The sequence below is a fragment of the Capsicum annuum genome, chromosome 6 (assembly GCF_002878395.1).
Source record: "Capsicum annuum cultivar UCD-10X-F1 chromosome 6, UCD10Xv1.1, whole genome shotgun sequence".
Taxonomy (NCBI): domain Eukaryota; kingdom Viridiplantae; phylum Streptophyta; class Magnoliopsida; order Solanales; family Solanaceae; genus Capsicum; species Capsicum annuum.
The window spans coordinates 3,579,043-3,599,805 of NC_061116.1; the positions used below are offsets into that span (position 1 = coordinate 3,579,043).

The window sequence follows — 20,763 nt, forward strand, 5'->3', positions numbered from 1 at the left end:
TGCTTTACTATGTGTTTGTGTGGTATCTCGTGCCTTAAGCCGGGGGTCTATCGGAAACAGCCTTTCTACCTCATCAGAGGTAGAGGTATGGACCGCGTACATCTTACCCCCCCAGACCCCACTAGGTGGGAATACACTGGGTTTGTTGTTGTTGTTGTATCATCTCTTGCACCAAAATTGAAAGGTCAAAATCAAGATTAATTCAACTTCTAAAAGATTTAAGAGTCTTTGCATCCGTTAAAAAAGACATAAATTTAGTAAATCTGAAGGCCCTAGTAAAATCAAAATGGATCCAAGAGATATTCAGATCTTCAATCGCGATGAAAAAACTGACAGCCAGCTGAGTTTTGATATCAATGAAAATGAGGAAGGCATCATGGACGAAGATAATGATATAGAGTTGCAGCAAATCCTCTTTTATTCTGCACAATTTCACTCAGGTAAGAACTCAGAATCAAGATCTAGCAATGCTGCTGGTAAGAAAATTGTTGAACCACATCATTCCTTTATTTTTGGATTAACTGAAAAATTGAATAATATTTGGGAAAAGGGGGAATCCTCATGTACCTATTGCGACATATGTGAAGATGCACTTCCTCCGAACATGCTGATTCCGGGCAGCATTGGCCAACATTTATACTGCAAAGAATGTTTACAAAGGCATATAGCTAAAAAAAAGTAAGCAATAAAATTCAAAAAGTTAAGTGTCCTATTGCGAACTGTAAGAGAACTGTGGATCTTGAATTATTACTACCTTATGATGTTCTTGATCGTGTAGAAAATGCTAATCGAGAAGCTAAAGTTCTGGCTTCGCCATATATTGTGGATTGCCCTTATGTAGATTGCACGGGAAAACTGGTTGATGATGGAAAGGAATATTTGATTAGGACATGTCCTAATTTTTGGAGGATTTTTTGTGTGAGATGCAGAAATGCTTGGCACTGTGGGATAACATTTGAAGCTTACAAACATATGCTAGGTCAGATGAATTTCTTTGTCTGACGATCTGAAGGATTTGATATTTAACATCCCCAACAAGAAGAATAAAATTCTGAAAGAGGAAATCCCATGATGACAAAACTGTGATTATTATGAAAAAGGTTAAGTTTTGTTTTTTTAAAAACAAAGCAGGGATTAGAATTCTTAATTATTTTATATGCAGTGCCTTTTGTTGGTGAAGAAAAATTTGTAGTGTCTTTAATTATACTTCATTTAATGGTTAGAGTTTAATCTCCAATTTAATGGAAATTGTGAGAGTTTATGTTTGTAGTTTACTTAAGTACGAGTTATTGAGTCGGTCTAAAAATAATTGGGCTCCTAATGTTGGAGGTCTTATAGTCCAATATTAATCTAAAAATTACACAAATACACAATTTATGTTTTCAATATTACAAAAAATTTTAACTCTCTAAACATATTACAAAAATTCCAACATATACACAGAATATTATATATATGTCGGTTATGTTATGTATATTAATAGAGAGAGAGTAAAGTAATTATAAAGTGAGAGAGTGTAATTACTTCCAAAAGAATTGGTATTTATATTATTTATCTAAAAATTATGCAAATACACAACTTATGTTTTCAATATTACAAAAAATTTTAACTCTCTAAACATATTACAAAAATTCCAATATATACACAGAATGCTATGTATATGTTGGCTATGTTATGTATATTAACAGGGAGAGAGAGTAAAATAATTAAAAAAATGGAAGAGAGTGTAATTACTTCCAAAAAGGTTGGTATTTATGTTATTTACACTATTTAGCCCAAAATGCAACCATTTCCATTTCATACAAATTGTTTTATTTTATGTAGTCTAAGTTTATATTACTAGCATTCCTTGTTATTTGTCCTACATCTTTTATTTTGAATCGCTTCCTCGAATCATCTTTTACTGCATCAATTCTCTTGAATTTATAAATGAGTTTTAACAGGAAAAAAACGGCTTAATTTACTTTTTAAGCTTCAAAAGTTGATCAAAAGATGTAACTATAGTGTAAAAAAAAAATACAAAATATGAAAATACTAAAATCAATATTGAAGTAACATATATTATTGAATATTCTCTAAAAGTACTATAAATCACAATAATTAACAACTTAATATATATAATTGACATAAAAAATTTAGTTAACTCCCCAAATTTTAAAAGTTTTATAAATCACAATAATTAACAACTTAAAATATATAAAAGACATAAAAAATATAGTTGGCTCTCCGATTCTATTAATGCCAGATATATTTTGGAATAGTTAATTCCAAAATAATTTATCCCAAATAACTTGTAGCTCAACTAAACGATACATACGAAACAAGTTATCCCAAAATTAACCATTACGAAATTGGCTATTCGAAGATTAGTTTTTTCACCCTCAAGATGGAATATAAATAACACTATAATCCTAAAATAACTAATTTGGAATGAGTTATTCAGACATAATACATAAATAGGACCTTTAACTTATTATCAAATTATAATTATGATCTTTAACTTTGCTCATGCACAAATAGACCCTTTAAATATATAAAAGCTGAACAAAAAACACTCCAATCCTACCTGGCAAAATGCGTGATTACACTCAAAATGACGCGTGTGGGAGTAAAAATTGGAGCTCCCAACAGTTAAAAAAAATACTTAAATGACTATTATTCCCTTAATGAATCCTTTCTATATATATATATATATATATATATATCCCCTTCTTACAAATCAAATTCCCACTTTATTTTCTTTTTATTTTCTCCAATAACTCTAAAAAATTTAGAAAAAGTAACTCAATTAGGAAAAGTACGATCAATTATCTAGAGCTCTTCTGTTTCTCCTTTAAACGATGGTGTATGCTTCATTTGTATATCTGAAGAGCTAAAAGTTGTAAAGGAATTGTGCAGCTTTCATGTTAAATGGCTTCTATTTTGTGAATCTTCAATGAAAATTTTTTAAAAAAATTTCCTTAATTGAAAGGGAATAAGAGATGAAAATTTTATAAGATTTTCATCGGATTTCACATATTCTTCTAAATGAACCTTTCAATTTTCATCAGACTTGAAAGTTATTTTAACGAGGGCAGCCTTTAATGAATTGTTTTTATTTTTTTGAAAGAAAAAATCTAAAATGTATATGTATTTGTGATGGTGGTATATTAAGGTTTTTTTTTAATATATAAAATTTACGTGTATCTTTTTAATTTGGTGGTAGCATTTGGTTGGAGTACTAGTCCATGTAGGAGTGATTTTCATGCATATGTGTTGCAAGATTGAAGTGTTTTTTGTTCAGCTTTTATATACTTAAAGGGCCTACTTATACACTGCCAAAGTTAATATCTAAAATCTACGTATATCTTTTTAATTAGGTGACAACATTTTGTTAGAGTACTAGTCTACGTACGAGCAATTGAGTTTCCCACATATGTGTTGCAAGATTGAGATATTTTTTTGTTTAGCTTTTGTATAGTTAAAGGGCCTACTTGTACACTGACAAAGTTAAAGGTCATAGTTATAATTTGATGTCAAGTTAAAGGTCCTGTTTATGAGATAAACTCTTCATAAAATTAATTCTGAAATTAGCTATCTCTTATCCCTTACCAAATGAGCCCTAAATGAAGAGTCGTTTTTTCCTTGCCTTTGCTCTCTGGTATTACCACATTTATATTAAACCCGAGCCTCATGCTTAATCTATGTTGAACAGATTCCTCACTTTCAATGTCGGATCCGAAATTCAACTGTATAGATTATATTTAGTTGTTTAGTTATTTGAGTTGAGGGTTTACCGGAAACAACCTTTTTCCTAGGTAGAGATAAGGTATGCGAACATACTGTCGTTTGGTATATCGGATAGGATAAGTAGGAATATCCCGTGAGACTACTTCATACCATCCTTCATATGAGATATTCATCTCATCATTTTAGTATAAATGGTGGGATAAAATGATTGTGAGATTATTTAATACTTATATAGGATAAAGTTAATTTGGTCCGATTTACCAAACGGCCCAGCGTTCCTCTAATTTCACTTGCGAGATTGCACTAGAACTGTTATTTGTTGTAATGCTTTAGATATTTGAAACATACACACCAAGCACTTCCATTTACACAATCAGATTGATTGTAAGGTACTGTTACAGGTAGAACTTTACCATAGGTAAAATAATCAAATACTGATTCAAAATTTGGAGTTAGATAGATTTTAAAGTTTATTATACATATATATTATTTTTCAATTGATATACAAAATTTGAATTAAAACCACTGAATTCTATCAATTCCATGTGACAGCTTCTTCCCATTTGATAACTTAATATAAATAGTAGTAATTGAATTCTATCAATTCCATGTGACAGCTTCTTCCCATTTGATAACTTAATATAAATAGTAGTAATTAACTTGCTTCGTGGAGTAAAACTGCATGAAGAATTAAAGAAAACAATGTATTGCCAATATATATAATTTCGAATTGATGTAAGACACTTTTATTTATAATTCGTAGCAAAAAGAGTATCACATTTTTGTAATTAATCATTGAGTGTTTTAGATCATAAATTTCAAAAATCTTACTTTGTTTTCTAAAATTTTCTGTCAAATCAAACAATATCACCCAAATTGGACCGGGGGAGTGACAAATTACACGACTTTGCCTTTCATTCTAAAATAAGAGGGTATTTCCATATCTAGATTCTTTGGGTGCCAAATCTGAAAACATATGGAAATCAAAGGGCCTATTTGTCTCTATCTTGTGAAATTGAGGGTGAACTCACAAAATTGGAAAAGCAATTAATCATTTTGTGCATGGTCAAGTTAACTAACACCTAAAAAAGTGTCCAGGTTCATATATATATATATATATATATATATATATCCTCTTACATTTAAATGAGAGTTTAATACTAATGTTATAATTTAGCCTGTAATTATCTTTAAAATAATCTGATAATGTAATTATAGGTATATTAGTTAAAACTCATAAATAAATTTGAAGGGGATGAAGTTGGAAACAAGCACAATCTTATTTTTCTTTCTTAAAAAATAAAATTAAAACACCACCTTAAAACATATTTGGATTAAAAAAAACTAAAATAGTATTGCCTCTACCTATTGTTATATGATGGCATTTACTTGAATTTCTTAAAGAGAAAAAATCTAGGATTTATTTAAATAATTATAAATTATCTATATATTTATCACTAAGAAGTTTTTATATACTTGGTGTAATTTAGCTAGTATCAAAAATTACATTTTCTAATTATACTTGTTATAGATAATTAGTTTTTTAATGATACGATGGTAGAGATGAATCCAAAGTTAGTAATCTATAAATTTTTATAACGATAAATACGAGGCTTGTACTAAAACTATTGAACTTATATGAGTTTATAATTAAACTTTTAGATTTGTCCTCGCATCATGATCATAATATAAAACCATAATATAAATATCTTTTAGATGTATGTACATGAGAAACAAACTTTTTTTTTAGAAAAATATTATAGGAGGAGGAGATTAATTAATTAATTAATATGGACGGATAACCGTCTAGGTTCAATATTGAAGTCCCCAATGATGGATTATTGGGGTAGGTTAGGGACAATCAATATAATGTTTGTACAATTTTGTCCTCTATCTTTCTTTTTTATGAATTACGCACCATATTTCATGGATTTTATTAATTTAGCTTATTATAATAGACAAAATGACGAAAAGATGTACCCTATATTTGGAAGTAGATTATAAATAGTTCATAAAGTATATCTCGAACAGTTTTAGTCCTTTAAATTTATCATAAAATAATGTTTTTGGTCTCTATCAAATATCTAACAAACTTCTTCTTCAGTTAGGTTAGACAGAAACGATAGTCAATAAAGATTTAATCGCAAAACTAGAAACATTTCATTAAATCTTAGAAACTGCAACACAAAAACAATACTAGACACTAAAACAATGTAGAAATTGCTTATAGAAAACTATACGAAACAAAAATAGCAGAAACTATCAAAAAATATACCTCCAAATATAACTTCCGTCAAATACATTTTTCTAATTGAGTAGACGAAGGCTGTTAAATATTTGACGTAGACTGAACGTATTAACTTCTGATAAACTTAAAGGACCAAAATTGTTTAGAATATACTTTAGGGTCGATTTCAGACCTATTCCCAAACATAAAGGACCATTTTGTTATTTTCTCAACTTGTATATATTACTACTATTACTATTTTTGTAGTAACTATATCATTATATATACTCCCATTTCTTTTTCCTAATATAGTACATTATCTTCATATATACATCAAATAAGAGAACTAAAAGAAACATGGAAATGGAAGTTGTAACTACAAAGGAGAAAAAAGAAAAAGAACAATTTCATGTGTTTCATAAGGTTCCTTCTGGTGATGGACCTTATGTTAGAGCCAAACATGTTCAGGTAATAATGTTTATTATATTTTTTCTCAGTATAATTTCAATTTATGTATATAGACATGTTTTACACTCGAGGGGAGTCTTGGAGTAACCAGTAAAGTTGTTATCATATGACCAAGAGGTCACAAGTTTAAGCCTTGCAAATAGCCTTCGGCAGAAATGCAAGGCAAGACAGCGTATAATACACCCTTGTGGTGGGATCCTTCCTCGGATCCTGCACATAGTGGGTACTTTAGTGCACCGGAGTGCCCTTTTTATAGACATGTTTTACACTGAAGGGAGCCTTGGAGTAACTGGTAAAGTTGTTGCCATGTGACTAGGAGGTCACGAGTTCAAGCTTTGAAAACAGCCTTGGGCAGAAATGCAAGGTAAGACTGCGTACAATAATAAGACTGCGTACAATAAACTCTTGTGGTGGAGCCCTTCTCCGAATCCTGTGCATAGCGGAAGCTTTAGAACACCGAACTGCCCCTTTTTTAGACATGTTTTACACTACTAGGTCATTTTTGCTTATGGCTTTAGTAAACGTATATATATAAAGTATCAACATAGTTTAACATAGGTTGTAGCAGGATGATTTGAATCCCTTCGATCGCCTTTTATCCAAGGTTTCTAAATAGGTAGCGCTCTCCAAAGATGAGCTTTGGTGCAAATTCAAATTTGATTGAGCCTCGATATGAGTATCGAACACTGAATGAAAAAACAACCATAACATATAAAGTATCAACATGGGATGTCTTAGGATGATTTGAATCCCTTCAATCGCCTTTTATCCAAGGTTTCTAAATTTGTAGCGGTCTCCAAAAATGAGCCTTGCAACGCATGAATTCAAATGTAGTTGAGCCTCAATACGAGTATCGGACATTGAATGAAAAAACAACTGTATATATAAAGTAAGATCGAATATTTTTGCTAGTATAACTTGTAATAGTATATATTTCTTTTTATACTATTAGATATGTACACAACCATTCATATAGAGTAAAATCATTTACTTTAAAAATAAAGGAGGTTACAATTTTTAACACGTTACAATATGTTAAAAATATATTAATGTCGTTAAATTTTTATTGACAAGGTGTATATAAGTTAATTAAATTCTATTTTTGTTATGATTAGTTGTAATTTTTTTTTGTGACTTGATAGTTATAAATTATTTTACACAGTAAATGTACATATAGAAGTTCAACATGTTTTGCTTCTTATTTATTTACATTTACTGCCTCTATCATTCTTTAGTGATCTGTTAAACCAACCTTGTACTGGTACAAGTACAACAGTCACCACTTGAAAGAATTAATTTACTTGTTATTATCCATTTTTTATTAAGTTACCATTAATGTTTTCTTGTTTAAAAATAAGATTTACTTATAAATGTAATTGTTTTTTTCTCTTTTAACATTGTTTGTGCAGATGTAGTACATTAACCACATTGAAATGGCATCATTATTATTGTGTAATCACCTTTATATGCTTATAGTGTAAAATACTTTGATACGATCACATCATTATATTTATGGTAGTTTTCTCCAAAAAGTATTAATCGACACCTTTTGGTGAAAAATTACATCATATACATACTCTTGCGTACCTTGACTAAGTTCACGAGATACCTGTCACCTTCCACTAGCAACAGTTTGTGCTTGGATTTGAACCTGAGACTTCATGTTCGTAACACAGTTCATTGACCACTAAGCCACACCTTTGATACATATACACACTATCTACATATGGGTAGATTTTTTTTAAATATTAATAATATTATATGTTGAATTTGTGTTGTAGCTAATTTTGAAGGACCCAGAGGGATCAATAGTATGGTTTTGGAAAGCCATAAATGAAGGGGACAGAGTGGACAGTGCATTAAAAGACATGGCAGTTGTGATGAAGCAATTAGATAGAAGTGAAGAAGCCATTGAAGCTGTCAAGTCTTTTAGATACCTTTGCTCTAAACAAGCTCAAGAATCCCTAGACAATGTCCTCTTTGATCTCTTCAAGGTATTTTAAATTTATAGATACGTATAGTTAAACCTCTCTGTAACAGCGTTGTTTGTTCTGAAGTACATTTTGCCATATATCAAGGCGTTTGATACATAAACTTGTCGTTTAGTAGAATTGCAACAAAATAATATTAGCTAGGTATTTTCTATTTATTATTAAAGTGAAATCTCTCTATAATGTAGTTGTTTGTTCTAAAGTATATTTTGTGATATATCAATGCCTTTGGAACATAAACTTGTTGTTTAGCAGGACTGGATAAGAATAGTACTGAATAGAATGTATAGTATTTGCTGACATCATTTTATATCGACTATTTTTTGTCCTCCTTGATCTCTTCAAGGTATCTTATATTTATTGATAGAGCTAAATTAAACATCTCTATAATAAAGTTATTTGTTCTGAAGTGTATTTTGTGATATATCAAGGCCATTGATACATAAACTTGTCGTTTAATAGAACTGGATAAGAATAGTACTGGATAAAATGTATAGAATTGGCTGACATTATTTTATATCGACCATTTTATGTCCTCCTTGATCTCTTCAAGATATTTTATACTTATTGATAACAGTTAAACCTTTCTATAATAGTGTAATTTGTTCTGAAGTATATTTTGTGATATATCAAGGCCTTTAGGTGCATAAACTTGTCGTTTAGCAGGACTTGATAAGCATAGTACTGAAATAGAATGTATTAGTATTGCTGACATCATTTTATATCGACTATGTTACGTCCTCCTTGATCTCTTCAAGGTATTTTATATTTATCGATACATTTAAACCTCTCTATAATAACGTTGTTTGTTCTGAAGTATATTTTGTGATATATCGAGGCCTTAGGTGCATAAACTTATCGTTTAGTAGGACTGGATAAGAATAGTATTGAATGGAATATATCGGTATTTCTGACATTATTTTATATAGACTATTTTATGTCCTCCTTGATCTCTTCGAGCTATTTTATATTTATCAGTACAATTAAACCTCTCTATAATAACATTGTTTGTTCTGACGTATATTTTGTGATATATCGAGGCCTTAGTTGCAAAAACTTGTCGTTTAGTAGGACTGGATAAGAATAGTATTGAATAGAATATATCGGTATTGTTGACATTATTTTACATAGACTATTTAATGTCCTCTTTGATCTCTTTAAGGTATTTTATATTTATCGATACAGTTAAACTTCTCTATAATAGCGTTGTTTGTTCTAAAGTATATTTTGTGATATATCAAGGCCTTTGGTACATAAACTTGTCATTTAATAAGACTGGATAAGAACAGTACTGAACAAAATGTATAGTATTTGCTGACATTATTTTATATAGACTATTTTATGTCCTCCTTGATCTCTTCAAGGTATTTTATATTTATTGATACAGTTAAACATCTCTATAACATCGTTGTTTGTTTTGAAGTATATTTTGTGATATATCAAGGCCTTTGGTGCATAAATGTGTCGTTTAGTAGGATTGGTTAAAAATAGTACTGAATAGAATGCATAACATTTGTTGACATTATTTTATGTCCTCCTTGATCTCTTCAAGGTATTTTATATTTATTTATACAATTAAACCTCTCTATAATAACGTTGTCTATTCCGAAATATATTCTTTTGATATATCAAGGACTTTGGTACATAAACTTGTCGTTTGGTAGTACTGAATAGAGTGTATAGTATTTGCATGCTGACATTATTTTATATAGACTATTTGGTTTGTGTATTAAATGAATAGGATGTATAATACTGAATAAGATGAATTAGAGTAAAACTGTTATCTGAATGTGGTATATTAAATTGAATATGAGTAGTACTGAATAAGGTATATTATAGAGTAAAATAGTACCCCATAGTGTTAATGTCATAGTTTACTATGTATAAGAACAATACTCCATAAAATGTATAACTAATATATTAGTTATAGGTTGAAAACATTACCAAACAAGAGATTAAATAACCATACGCAATAAGTGGTTAGGGAATTAATAAACTTGCCCATGAACAAGCAGTTAAGGCGAGGGTCGGTATAGTGGAAACAATTTCTTTACTTTACAAAGTAGAACGAAGATTTGTTTATATTTTATCTTTCTCAGACCTTATTAATGGTGGAGTCAAAAATTTGATGAAGAGTGCAAATTTTTTTCTCAATTACGTTAAGGGTGTGCAAAATTAATTACACGCTCATAATAGCTAATGTTTAGCCTATATATACAATATAATTTTTCGGCGAAGGTTGTGTACCTGACCACCCTTTGATATAGATGACTTTGACTATGAACCCCACTTATGGAATTACACTGGATGTTATTGTTTCCTATGAACATGCAATGTCATTTTAATCAACCAAACTAATATAAAGATGATTTTATCATATGCATTAATAAGTGTAATATGTATTTTTGGTAAATGTAGAAATGTGGAAAAGTAGAGGAACAAATATTGTTATTGAAGCATAAACTGAGACAAATATATGAAGGAAAGTTGTTCAATGGGAGGCCAGTTAAAGTAGCCAGATCTCATGGAAAGAAGATTCAAGTTACTATTAGCCAAGAGACTGCAAGAGTTCTGGTAAATATTATATCTTCCATATTCTATACTTTTAATTTTTATTGGTGTTGTTGATGTAATGAATTGATCTCAGTGAATTCATGATTTAAAAATATTACATGCTGATGTTCAGTTGTTTTTGTCTCAAGTTTAAATTAAAATGGCGGACTTCAGTTACTTTTGCATGAATTCAACCATTTTTGTCTGAAGTTCATGCACATATCACTGAAGTTCAAATAAAAATAGTAGAAGTCACACAAAAATTTTGAACTTCAGTCATATGTGGATGAAGTTCACAACAAAAGAAATATTGTGGACTTCGGCTATATATGCTGATATCCAATTGTTTTTGTTTGAAGTTTAAATTAGAATGATCGACTTCAGTCATTTTTGCATGATTTCTGTCATTTTTGTCCGAAATTTATGCACAGATCATTGAAGTTCAAGCAAAAATAGTAGAAGTCAGAGAATTTGTTTTGAACTTAAGTCATATGTGGCTTAAGTTCACATATAAGAAATATTGAACTTCGACTATATATAACTAATGTTCAAGCAAAAATAGCTATAGTGAGGTAAAATTGATTTAACTTGAGTTACACACATATATTCCTTCACTTCAGCTATATGAAACTTTAGGCAGACTAACTTCAGATACCATATGCCTGAAGTTATAGCAAAGTAGATACATGTGCAAAAAGATTTTAAAATGTGGGGACGAACTAAACAGTGGCATCGAAATTATCTGTGTACTTTGCCCTTAGTCTTCCGAAAACAACACCTCTATCTCATCTCAGAGATAGTCATGTGGACCCTGTACACTTTACTTTCTCCAGACCCCAGGTCTTGGAGTAACTGATAAAGTTTTTGCCACGTAATCAGAAAGTCATGGTTCAAGCCTTGAAAACAGCCTCTAACAGAAATACTAAGGTAAGATTACGTATAATACACTCTTGTGGTCGGGTCTTTCTCCAAATTCCGTGCATAGCGGGAGCTTTAGTACACCAATTTTTTTTTTTTTTCATGATATTTTTGTTGTTGCGGACTTTGCCCCTAAAACATCAAAATAATTGTGCTTTTGTAGGGTAATTTGGGTTGGGCTTATATGCAAAAAGGAAACTTTATGGCAGCAGAAGTGGTGTACAAGAAAGCCCAAATGATTTATCCAGACAGCAACAAGGCCTGCAACCTGGCACATTGTTTGATTAAGCAAGCCCGATATGATGAGGCCCGTTCTATTCTCGATGATGTTTGGAGAGGTAAATATTTAGGTTCTGATGATAAAAAAACAAAGAATCGAGTTGAGGAATTATTGTTGGAATTGGACTCGAAGCAACCCCCGCCCTTCTTGCAAAACATACCGGGCCTCGATTTGGATGATGATTTTGTAAATGGGCTTGAACAGTTGATTCATGAATGGGCCCGGCCCAAATCAAGAAGATTGCCAATATTTGAGGAGATCTCTACATTTAGAGATCAATTAGCATGTTGATGGATTTATGCTTTTTTAGGATTTAAGGTTTATAGTTTAGTAAGGTTTAGATGTTAATTATTTAGAATTAGATGTGCAAAGTAAGAGGCATGTGATATGTATAAATGTATGAATTCAGTAGAGCTCAGTAAGTTTTGTCCAAATTTTGTATGTTTATCAAAATATTCATACTGAGTAGTGAATATGTACATATAATAAATTATAAAATTCGTAATATTTAAATTGAAAAATTCATAAACTTCTAATTTCGAATTCATCTCTTTGAGCTATAAAAAAGCCATCATCATCTCTTTCATATTTCAACTTTCATCTTACGTAGTAAAAGCTTATCTGCATCGGGTATTTGCACCTAACCTAATGAATACAAGATATGTACCTTTTATACATAAGGTTATCACTTAGTCAATGATTAAGTGATATGTATACTATTCTTATCTTTTAGTTGACTAAGATTTAAATGAGCAGTTAAAGGTGAACACCCAATGCAAATAAATAGTTATCCTTTTTTTTAAGTATAAATAACATAAATATCAACTCTTTTGGAAGTAATTATACTCTCTCCTACTTTTTTAATTACTTTATTCTCTCTCCCTATTAATATACATAACATAGCCGACATATACATAACATTCTGTGTATATATGGGATTTTTGTAATATGTTTAAGGAGTTGAGATTTTTTGTAATATTGAAAACATAAGTTGTGTATTTGTGTAATTTTTAGTTTCTTTAATCCTTCTTTTTGGTTTATTCCTTAAAAATTTTCATTAGTCGAATATATTAAGATCACAATTCTACTTTTGTCATATTAAAAAATTATTGAAAAAATTTCATAAAAGCACAATTTTAGTTTTTTAAAATTACTAAAAATTTCCTTATTTTGAAAAAATTATAAATATCCCAACTTTTATTAATTTAAGTTACAAATTGAGATACACCCTAAAATACTCTTTTTATCCGGTTTTAATTTTACCAACTCTTCCTACATTAACGGCGGAATTTTTGTGACAGTTTCATTCCACAGTTTCTCCTCTTCTTCACATTTTAAAATCGAGGTGTTTTTTTTTTCTAAATTCTTCTTCACTTTCATCTTATTTTGTTCAATGGTTTTTCTCAAAAATATAATCAATTTAACAACATTATATCCCTTTAGCTCTCCCAATTGATTGTTTGGAGTTTTGTGTTAAAAATGATGATGTTTTAGTTGCTCGAGTTATGGGTAAAGTTACATTTTCTAATTATACTTTTTGTAGATAATTAGTTTGTCAATGATACGATGGTTGAGACGGATTCTGAATTTATAATCTATGAATTCTTATAATGATATATACAAGGCTTGCACTAGAGCAACTAAACTTACCAGATCTGTTCTCGCATGATGACTGTACGTAAAAAATAAACTTTTTTTTAGAAAAACATTAAAGGAGGAGGAGATTAACTAATTAATTAATATGGACGGATAATCGTCTAGGTTCAATATTGAAGTCCCCCAGTGATGGATTATTGGTGTAGGTTAGGGACAATTCATGAAATGTTTGTACAACTTTGTCCTCTATATCTTTCTTTTTTATGAATCCTCCACCATAGTTTATAGATCTTATCATTTTAGCTTATATAGACAAAATGACCAAAAAAAAAAAAATGTCTTTGCAAGTAGGTTTAAATACTTTATAAAGTATGTCTCGAACCGTTTTGGTCCTTTAAATTTATCATTAAATAACATTTCTGGTCTCTATCAAATATCTAACAAACATCTTCGGTTAGGTTTGAAGAAATGACAGACAATAAAGATTTAATCAACAATACTAGACAAGTTTCATTAAATCTACACCAAAATAATGTAGAAATTGTTGGGTTTAATTGGTATGAATGGAAAATGGAGGGACACAACCTTTGAGCAAAAGACATTATTTTGGAAAAGGTGTGACTGTTCAGATAGTTGTGTTTGTTCAGAAAAGACACAATGTTTCGAATGAACAGACATGACTCTTCCAAATGATACACCTTTCAAGTGAACCATTGCCACCTTTCAGAAGAGGGATCTGATGGCTATATAAACCTGCTTTTATCCACAGGTTTAGAAATGAATGACAAATATTTCTGAAATAAAAACTCTTCTTGTCTTCAAAACATTCTTTGTGATTAATCTAATCGTTGAGTGAGTTCGACGAATCCAATTATTTGAGGTACCACTATAGTTGGATTGAAAGCCATTTTATCCTAGGAAGAAGATTCCAAAACCTCGAGAACAGTGAGGGAAATTATTCCTTAAGGACACTCCGTGAAGTCGGGGGACTTGGCTTTATATTTCTGTTTCATCTGAATTTCTGAAAAAATTAAACACACTTCTTAGAAAGATCAGTTTGATCTTGTGTTGAGGGTGTTTTTGTACTTCATATTGTTCTTGTTTTAAACTTGAACTAGTGTTGCAGTTGTTGTGCCTAAATACAAATTCGTGTACCCGAAAACACTACATAAAATAACAATCTTAAGGAATAATTTTTTACAGAATCTGTATTGCTTGTTTTTGGAGACTAAATCTTTAAGCTTTCTACTCCGTTTGAATTTAACTAGTGATTTGAGGACATAAAATCTACATCACAAGTTAAAAAACACTCGGTTAACAATTGAAAGTCATAAAAACTTCATTGTTAACTAGAAACAAGAAGAAGAGTTTAAAGTTGCTTAACTTTATAAGTAACATTCTGAAAATACTAAATTTTATTGTCTTGTGGTGACAGGAAAAATGACTAACGAAAGTCAAATGCAAGATGCGGCTACGACTGTGGGGGCAACTAGTATTGCCTCAACAAGTCAAGCAAATGCTCCGCAACCAATGGCACCTGTGGAGAAGCACGGAAAATTTATGGCCATTGACTTTAAGCGATGGCAGCAGAAGATGTTCTTCTACCTCACAACACTATGTCTTCAAAAGTTCACTATTGAGAATGCTCCTAAGGTATCCGAGGGAACCTCGGACAAAGAGCGTTTCATGATTGTAGAGGCTTGAAAACACTCAGATTTCCTTTGCAGGAATTATATCTTAAGTGGTCTCCAAGACGATCTTTATAATGTTTATAGTAGAACTAAGACATCGAAGGAATTGTGGGGGACACTTGAACGAAAATATAAGACAGAGGATGCGGAAATTAAGAAATTCTTTGTTGCAAGGTTCCTAGACTTTAAAATAATAAATAGCAAATCGGTTATCTCTCAAGTGCAAGAATTGCAAGTAATCATTCATGATCTCCTAGAATAAGGTATATCTTTGCAAAATATCTTTGTTGAACAAATTAAAAATGTTCTTAGTACTCACATAAACTGTTTTGTAGGTTTGATTGTGAATGATGCATTCCAAGTAGCAGCGATAATTGAGAAGCTACCACCAATGTCGAAAGACTTCAAAAACTACTTGAAGCATAAACGCAAGGAGATGGCTGTCGAAAATCTTATTGTCTGACTACATATTGAAGAGGATAATAAAGCTGCTGAAAAAAGTTCAAAAGGGAATTCTGCAATTAATAAAGCACATATTGTGGAAGATGACCAAAATAATTCTAAGAAAAGGAAGAAAGTTGAACAAGGAAGCAATCAACCCAAGAAGAAATTCAAGGGTAAATGCTTCAATTGTGGCAAGATTGGCCACAAGTCCATGAATTGTCTTGCCCCAAAGAAAGGCAAGAAGAAAGATAAAGCAAATATGATTGAGTCCAACAAAGAATGTGATGATCTGTGTGCTATGCTTACAGAATGTAACTTGGTGGGGAATCCTCGTGATTGGTGGATAGATTCTAGTACCACCCGCCATGTTTGTGCCAACAAAAAATTGTTTTCGTTATTTGATCTGGCTCAAGTAGAAGAAATGATCTACATGGCTAACTCCGCTACTGCTAAGGTAGAAAGAACAGGAAAAATATGCTTGAAAATGACTTCAGGAAAGGTCTTGACACTTAACAATGTCTTGTATGCTCCGGAGTTATATAGGAACTTAATTTCTGTTTCACTTCTAGACTAGAACGGATTCAAATACGTAACTGTTTCTGGAAAAATTGTAATAGCAAATGAGAAATGTATGTAGAGAAAGGCTATCTCACCGAGGTCCTTTATAAGATGAATGTAATGACTGTTGAAATCAATAAAAGTTCAAATTCTTCTTATTTTCTTGAGTCTTATGATTTATGGCATGAACGTTTAGGCCATGTTAATTACAAAACGTTGCGTAAACTGATCAACTTAGAAGTTTTGCCAAAATTTAAGTGTAATAAATCAAAGTGCCAAACGTGTGTAGAATCAAAGTATGCAAAGAATCCTTATAAGTCCATTGAAAGGAATTCCAATCCTTTAGACTTAATACACACTGACATTTGTGATATGAAGTCAACACTATCATGTGGTGGGAAAAAGTATTTCATAACTTTTATTGACGATTGCATTAGATACTATTACATCTACTTGCTAAACAGTAAGGATGAAGTAATAGATGCGTTTTGGCAATACAAAACTGAAGTTGAAAACCAGTTAGATAAAAAAATAAAAATGATAAGAAGTGAGGGGCGGAGAATATGAATCTTCTTTCGCTGAAATATGTGTAGAGAATGGAATCGTTCATCAAACTATGGTCCCGTATTCACCTCAATCTAATGGAATTGCGGAAAGAAAAATTGAACTTTAAAGGAAATGATGAATGTCTTACTTATAAGTTCTGGTTTACCGTAAAACTTGTGGGGGGAGGCTATCCTTACAGCCAACCGTATACTTAAAAGAGTTCCCTATAGTAAGACACAATCAATTCCTTATGAAAAATGGAAAGAAAGGAAACCCAACTTGAAATATTTTAAAGTGTGGGGGTGTCTAGCGAAGTTCCAAGTTCCTATGCCTAAAAGGATTAAGATAGGACCTAAGACGGTGGACTGTGTGTTCATAGAATATGTAAAAAGTAGTAAAGCATGTCGATTTTTGGTTCATAAATCTGAACATCCGGATATTAATGAAAATATGGTAATTGAATCAAATAGTGCCGACTTTTTTGAAAATATTAATCCGTATAAAACTAGACATGAATAGTCTAGTAGGGGGGTCTAAATGATCTCGAGATGAACCAAGTGAGAATATACATAATGAAGAAAATCCAAGATGTAGTACACGTCAAAGAACGTGTACTTCATTTGGATAAGATTTTGTAACATTTCTCTTAGAAAATGAGCCTCAAACATTTAAGGAAGCGATGGCATCTTCAGACTCATCCTTTTGGAAAGAGGCAGTCAATAGTGAGATTGATTCAATCTTAAGCAACCATACATGGGAATTGGTTGATCTTCCTCCAGGAAATAAACCTTTAGGTTCTAAATATTTCTTCAAAAGAAAAATAAAAGCAAATGGTACTATTGACAAATACAAGGCAAGACTTGTAGTAAAAGGCTTCAAACAAAAAAAAGGTCTTGATTACTTTGATACATACTTGCCAGTAGCAAGGATAACATCGATTCGAATGTTAATTGCCTTGGCGACGGTATATGGTCTTGATATCCATCAAATGAATATGAAAACCACATTCCTAATGGAGAATTGGAGGAAGAAATTTACATGGAACAGCCTGAGGGTTTTGTGGTTCCAGGGAAGGATAGTAAGATGTATAAACTTATTAAGTCATTGTATGAACTAAAGCAAGCACATAAACAATGTCATGCGAAGTCTGACCAAACCATATTGGAAAATGGGTTCAAGATAAATGTGTCTCTATTAAAGACACTCGAAATTATCAAGTCATTATTTGTTTATATGTGGATGATATGTTGATCATCAGTAGAGATATTTTTAACATAAATGCAATGAAGCTAATGCTCGAGAGCAAGTTTCATATGAAAGACCTTAGAGTTGCGGATGTGATCTTAGGTATAAGAATTCATAGAACTCCACAAGGGTTGGCATTGTCACAGTCTCACTATATCGAAAAGGTACTTGACAAATATAAGTATATGAAATTCAATATTGCCAAGACTCCTTTGGATGTGAGCTTTGCACTTCGAAAGAATGAAGGTAAAAGTGACTCACAATTGGAGTACGCAAGAGTATTGGGATGTTTAATGTATATAATGAATTGTACATGACCAGACATAGCATGCGCTATTAGTAAATTGAGTCGTTACACGAGTAATCCCAAAAAAACTCATTGGATGGCAATGAAAAGAGTTTTGGAGTATCTTAAAACACTCAAGACTATGCCTTACATTATAATAAATATCCTGTGATACTTGAAGGATATAGTGATGCAAATTGGATCACTAGATCGAACGAAGTAAAATCCACAAGTGGATATGTATTTACTATCGGTGGAGGAGCAGTTTCTTGGAAATCATCCAAACAGACTTGTATTGCTCGCTCTACAATGGAATCTGAATTTATCGCATTGGATAAAGCTGGTGAAGAAGAAGAATGGCTCCAGAATTTCTTAGAAGATATTCTTTATTGGCCCAAACCAGTGGAACCATTATGTATACACTATGATAGCCAAGCGGCAATAAGTAGGGCAGAGAGCATAATGTACAACGGTAAATGTTATCACATACGATGGAGACATAATACTATTAGGGAACTTCTCTTTAGTGGAATTATCAATTTTGACTATGTAAAGTCAAAGGATAATGTGTTGGATCCACTAACAAAAGGCCTATCAAGAGAAGGAGTGGAAAGGACATCCAAGGTAATTAGTTTAAGGCCTAGGATGAGTCAGCATGGCGGTAACTCTACCTAGAAGACTAGAGATCCCAAGAGCTAGGTTCAAAGAGATCAAATAAAGTTGTGTCTGACAGGTTCAACATTGTCAATTACCCAACCCATTCTCATGATGTAGACAATGTATAGTAAACAAGGATAAAACTTAAAGTGAAAAGACTTTTAATGATTATCTAAATTTGGCAAATTTGACCAAATAGTTTAATATATAGGATTGAACGTATAAAAATCACCTATGTGAGGACGAAGTGGAATCTGCTTCAAGGAGAATGTTAGTAAATGCCTATTCTCTAAGCTCTCATAAAATCGGGACGTATTCATGGCTGAAAAAACAAAATCGTGAGAACCATAAACGATAAAAGACTGGTTGTGTGACATGTGTTATCTAGGTGTACACTAAAAATCGACGGTTCAAAGATATCAAATCTACTGATTGACCGAGTGCATCCGATGTATATTCACTATGGAAAGCTCAAAAGGAGACCTACTTATCCAGATGCAATCAGTCTTTGCTTGATGATCACATACTTTTCCGTAAAGTTTTATAAAGAATAGCCATTCCCCATTCATGTGGGGGATTGTTGGGTTTAATTGGTGTGAATGGAAAATGGAGGGACACAACCTTTGAGAAAAAGACATATTGTTTTAGAAAAGGTGTGACTGTTCATATAGTTGTGTCTGTTAAAAAAAGACACAATATTTTGAATGAACAGACATGACTCTTTCAAATGATACACCTTTTAAGTAAACCATTGCCACCTTTCAGAAGAGGGATCTGATGGCTATATAAACCTGCTTTCATAGGTTTAGAAATGAATGAAAATTTTTTTTGAAATAAAAACTCTTCTTGTCTTCAAAACATTCTTTGTGATCAATCAAATCATTGAGTGAGTTCAACAAATCCAAATATTTGAGGTGCCACTATAGTTGGATTGAAAGCCATTTTTATCCTGGGAGGAAGATTCCAAAACCTCGGGTATAGTGAGGGGAATTATTCCTTAAGGACACTCCGTGAAGTCGGGGGACTTGGCTTTATATTTCTGTTTCATCTTAATTTCTGAAAAATAGAATACACTTCTTAGAAAGATTACTTTGATCTTGTGTTAAGGGTGTTTTTATACTTCATATTGTTTTTGTTTTAAACTTGAACTATTGTTGAATTTGTGCCTAAATACAGATTCTTGTACCCGAAAACATCAAAGAATAACATAAATTGTACATAAAAAACTACACCATCAAATTATAGAAAGAGATAAAAAAAATAGCAGAAATTACCAAAAAATATACCTCCAAATACGAATTTCCATCAAAAAATCTTTTTCAAATTGAGTAGACGAAGGTTGTTAAATATGTAACGAAGACTAAACGTATTAGCTTCTGATAAACTTAAAGGACCAAAATTGTTTAGAGCATACTTTAGGGTAGGGGTGTACAGACCAAATCGTCAAGTCAAACGAACCGATGAACCAAACCAAACCAAGAAAATAAACCAACTTATGGTTTGGTTTGATTGATTTGATGTTAGAAAAAAAAATCCGACCATTCTTGGTTTGGTTTGGTGTTAACCAAAAAAAA

The 20,763-nt window shown here is 31.5% G+C and overlaps 1 protein-coding gene across 1 annotated transcript; it reads left to right on the forward strand.

Moving 5' to 3' along the window:
- The first annotated feature begins 6,253 nt into the window (after positions 1-6,253).
- On the forward strand, positions 6,254-12,707 carry LOC107873620 (protein SULFUR DEFICIENCY-INDUCED 1). Its single transcript, XM_016720540.2, has 4 exons — positions 6,254-6,424; positions 8,206-8,418; positions 10,834-10,989; positions 12,050-12,707. The coding sequence occupies exons 1-4, from the start codon at positions 6,314-6,316 to the stop codon at positions 12,455-12,457; spliced, it is 888 nt and encodes a 295-aa protein (XP_016576026.1). The 5' UTR covers positions 6,254-6,313; the 3' UTR covers positions 12,458-12,707.
- The last annotated feature ends 8,056 nt before the right edge of the window (positions 12,708-20,763 follow it).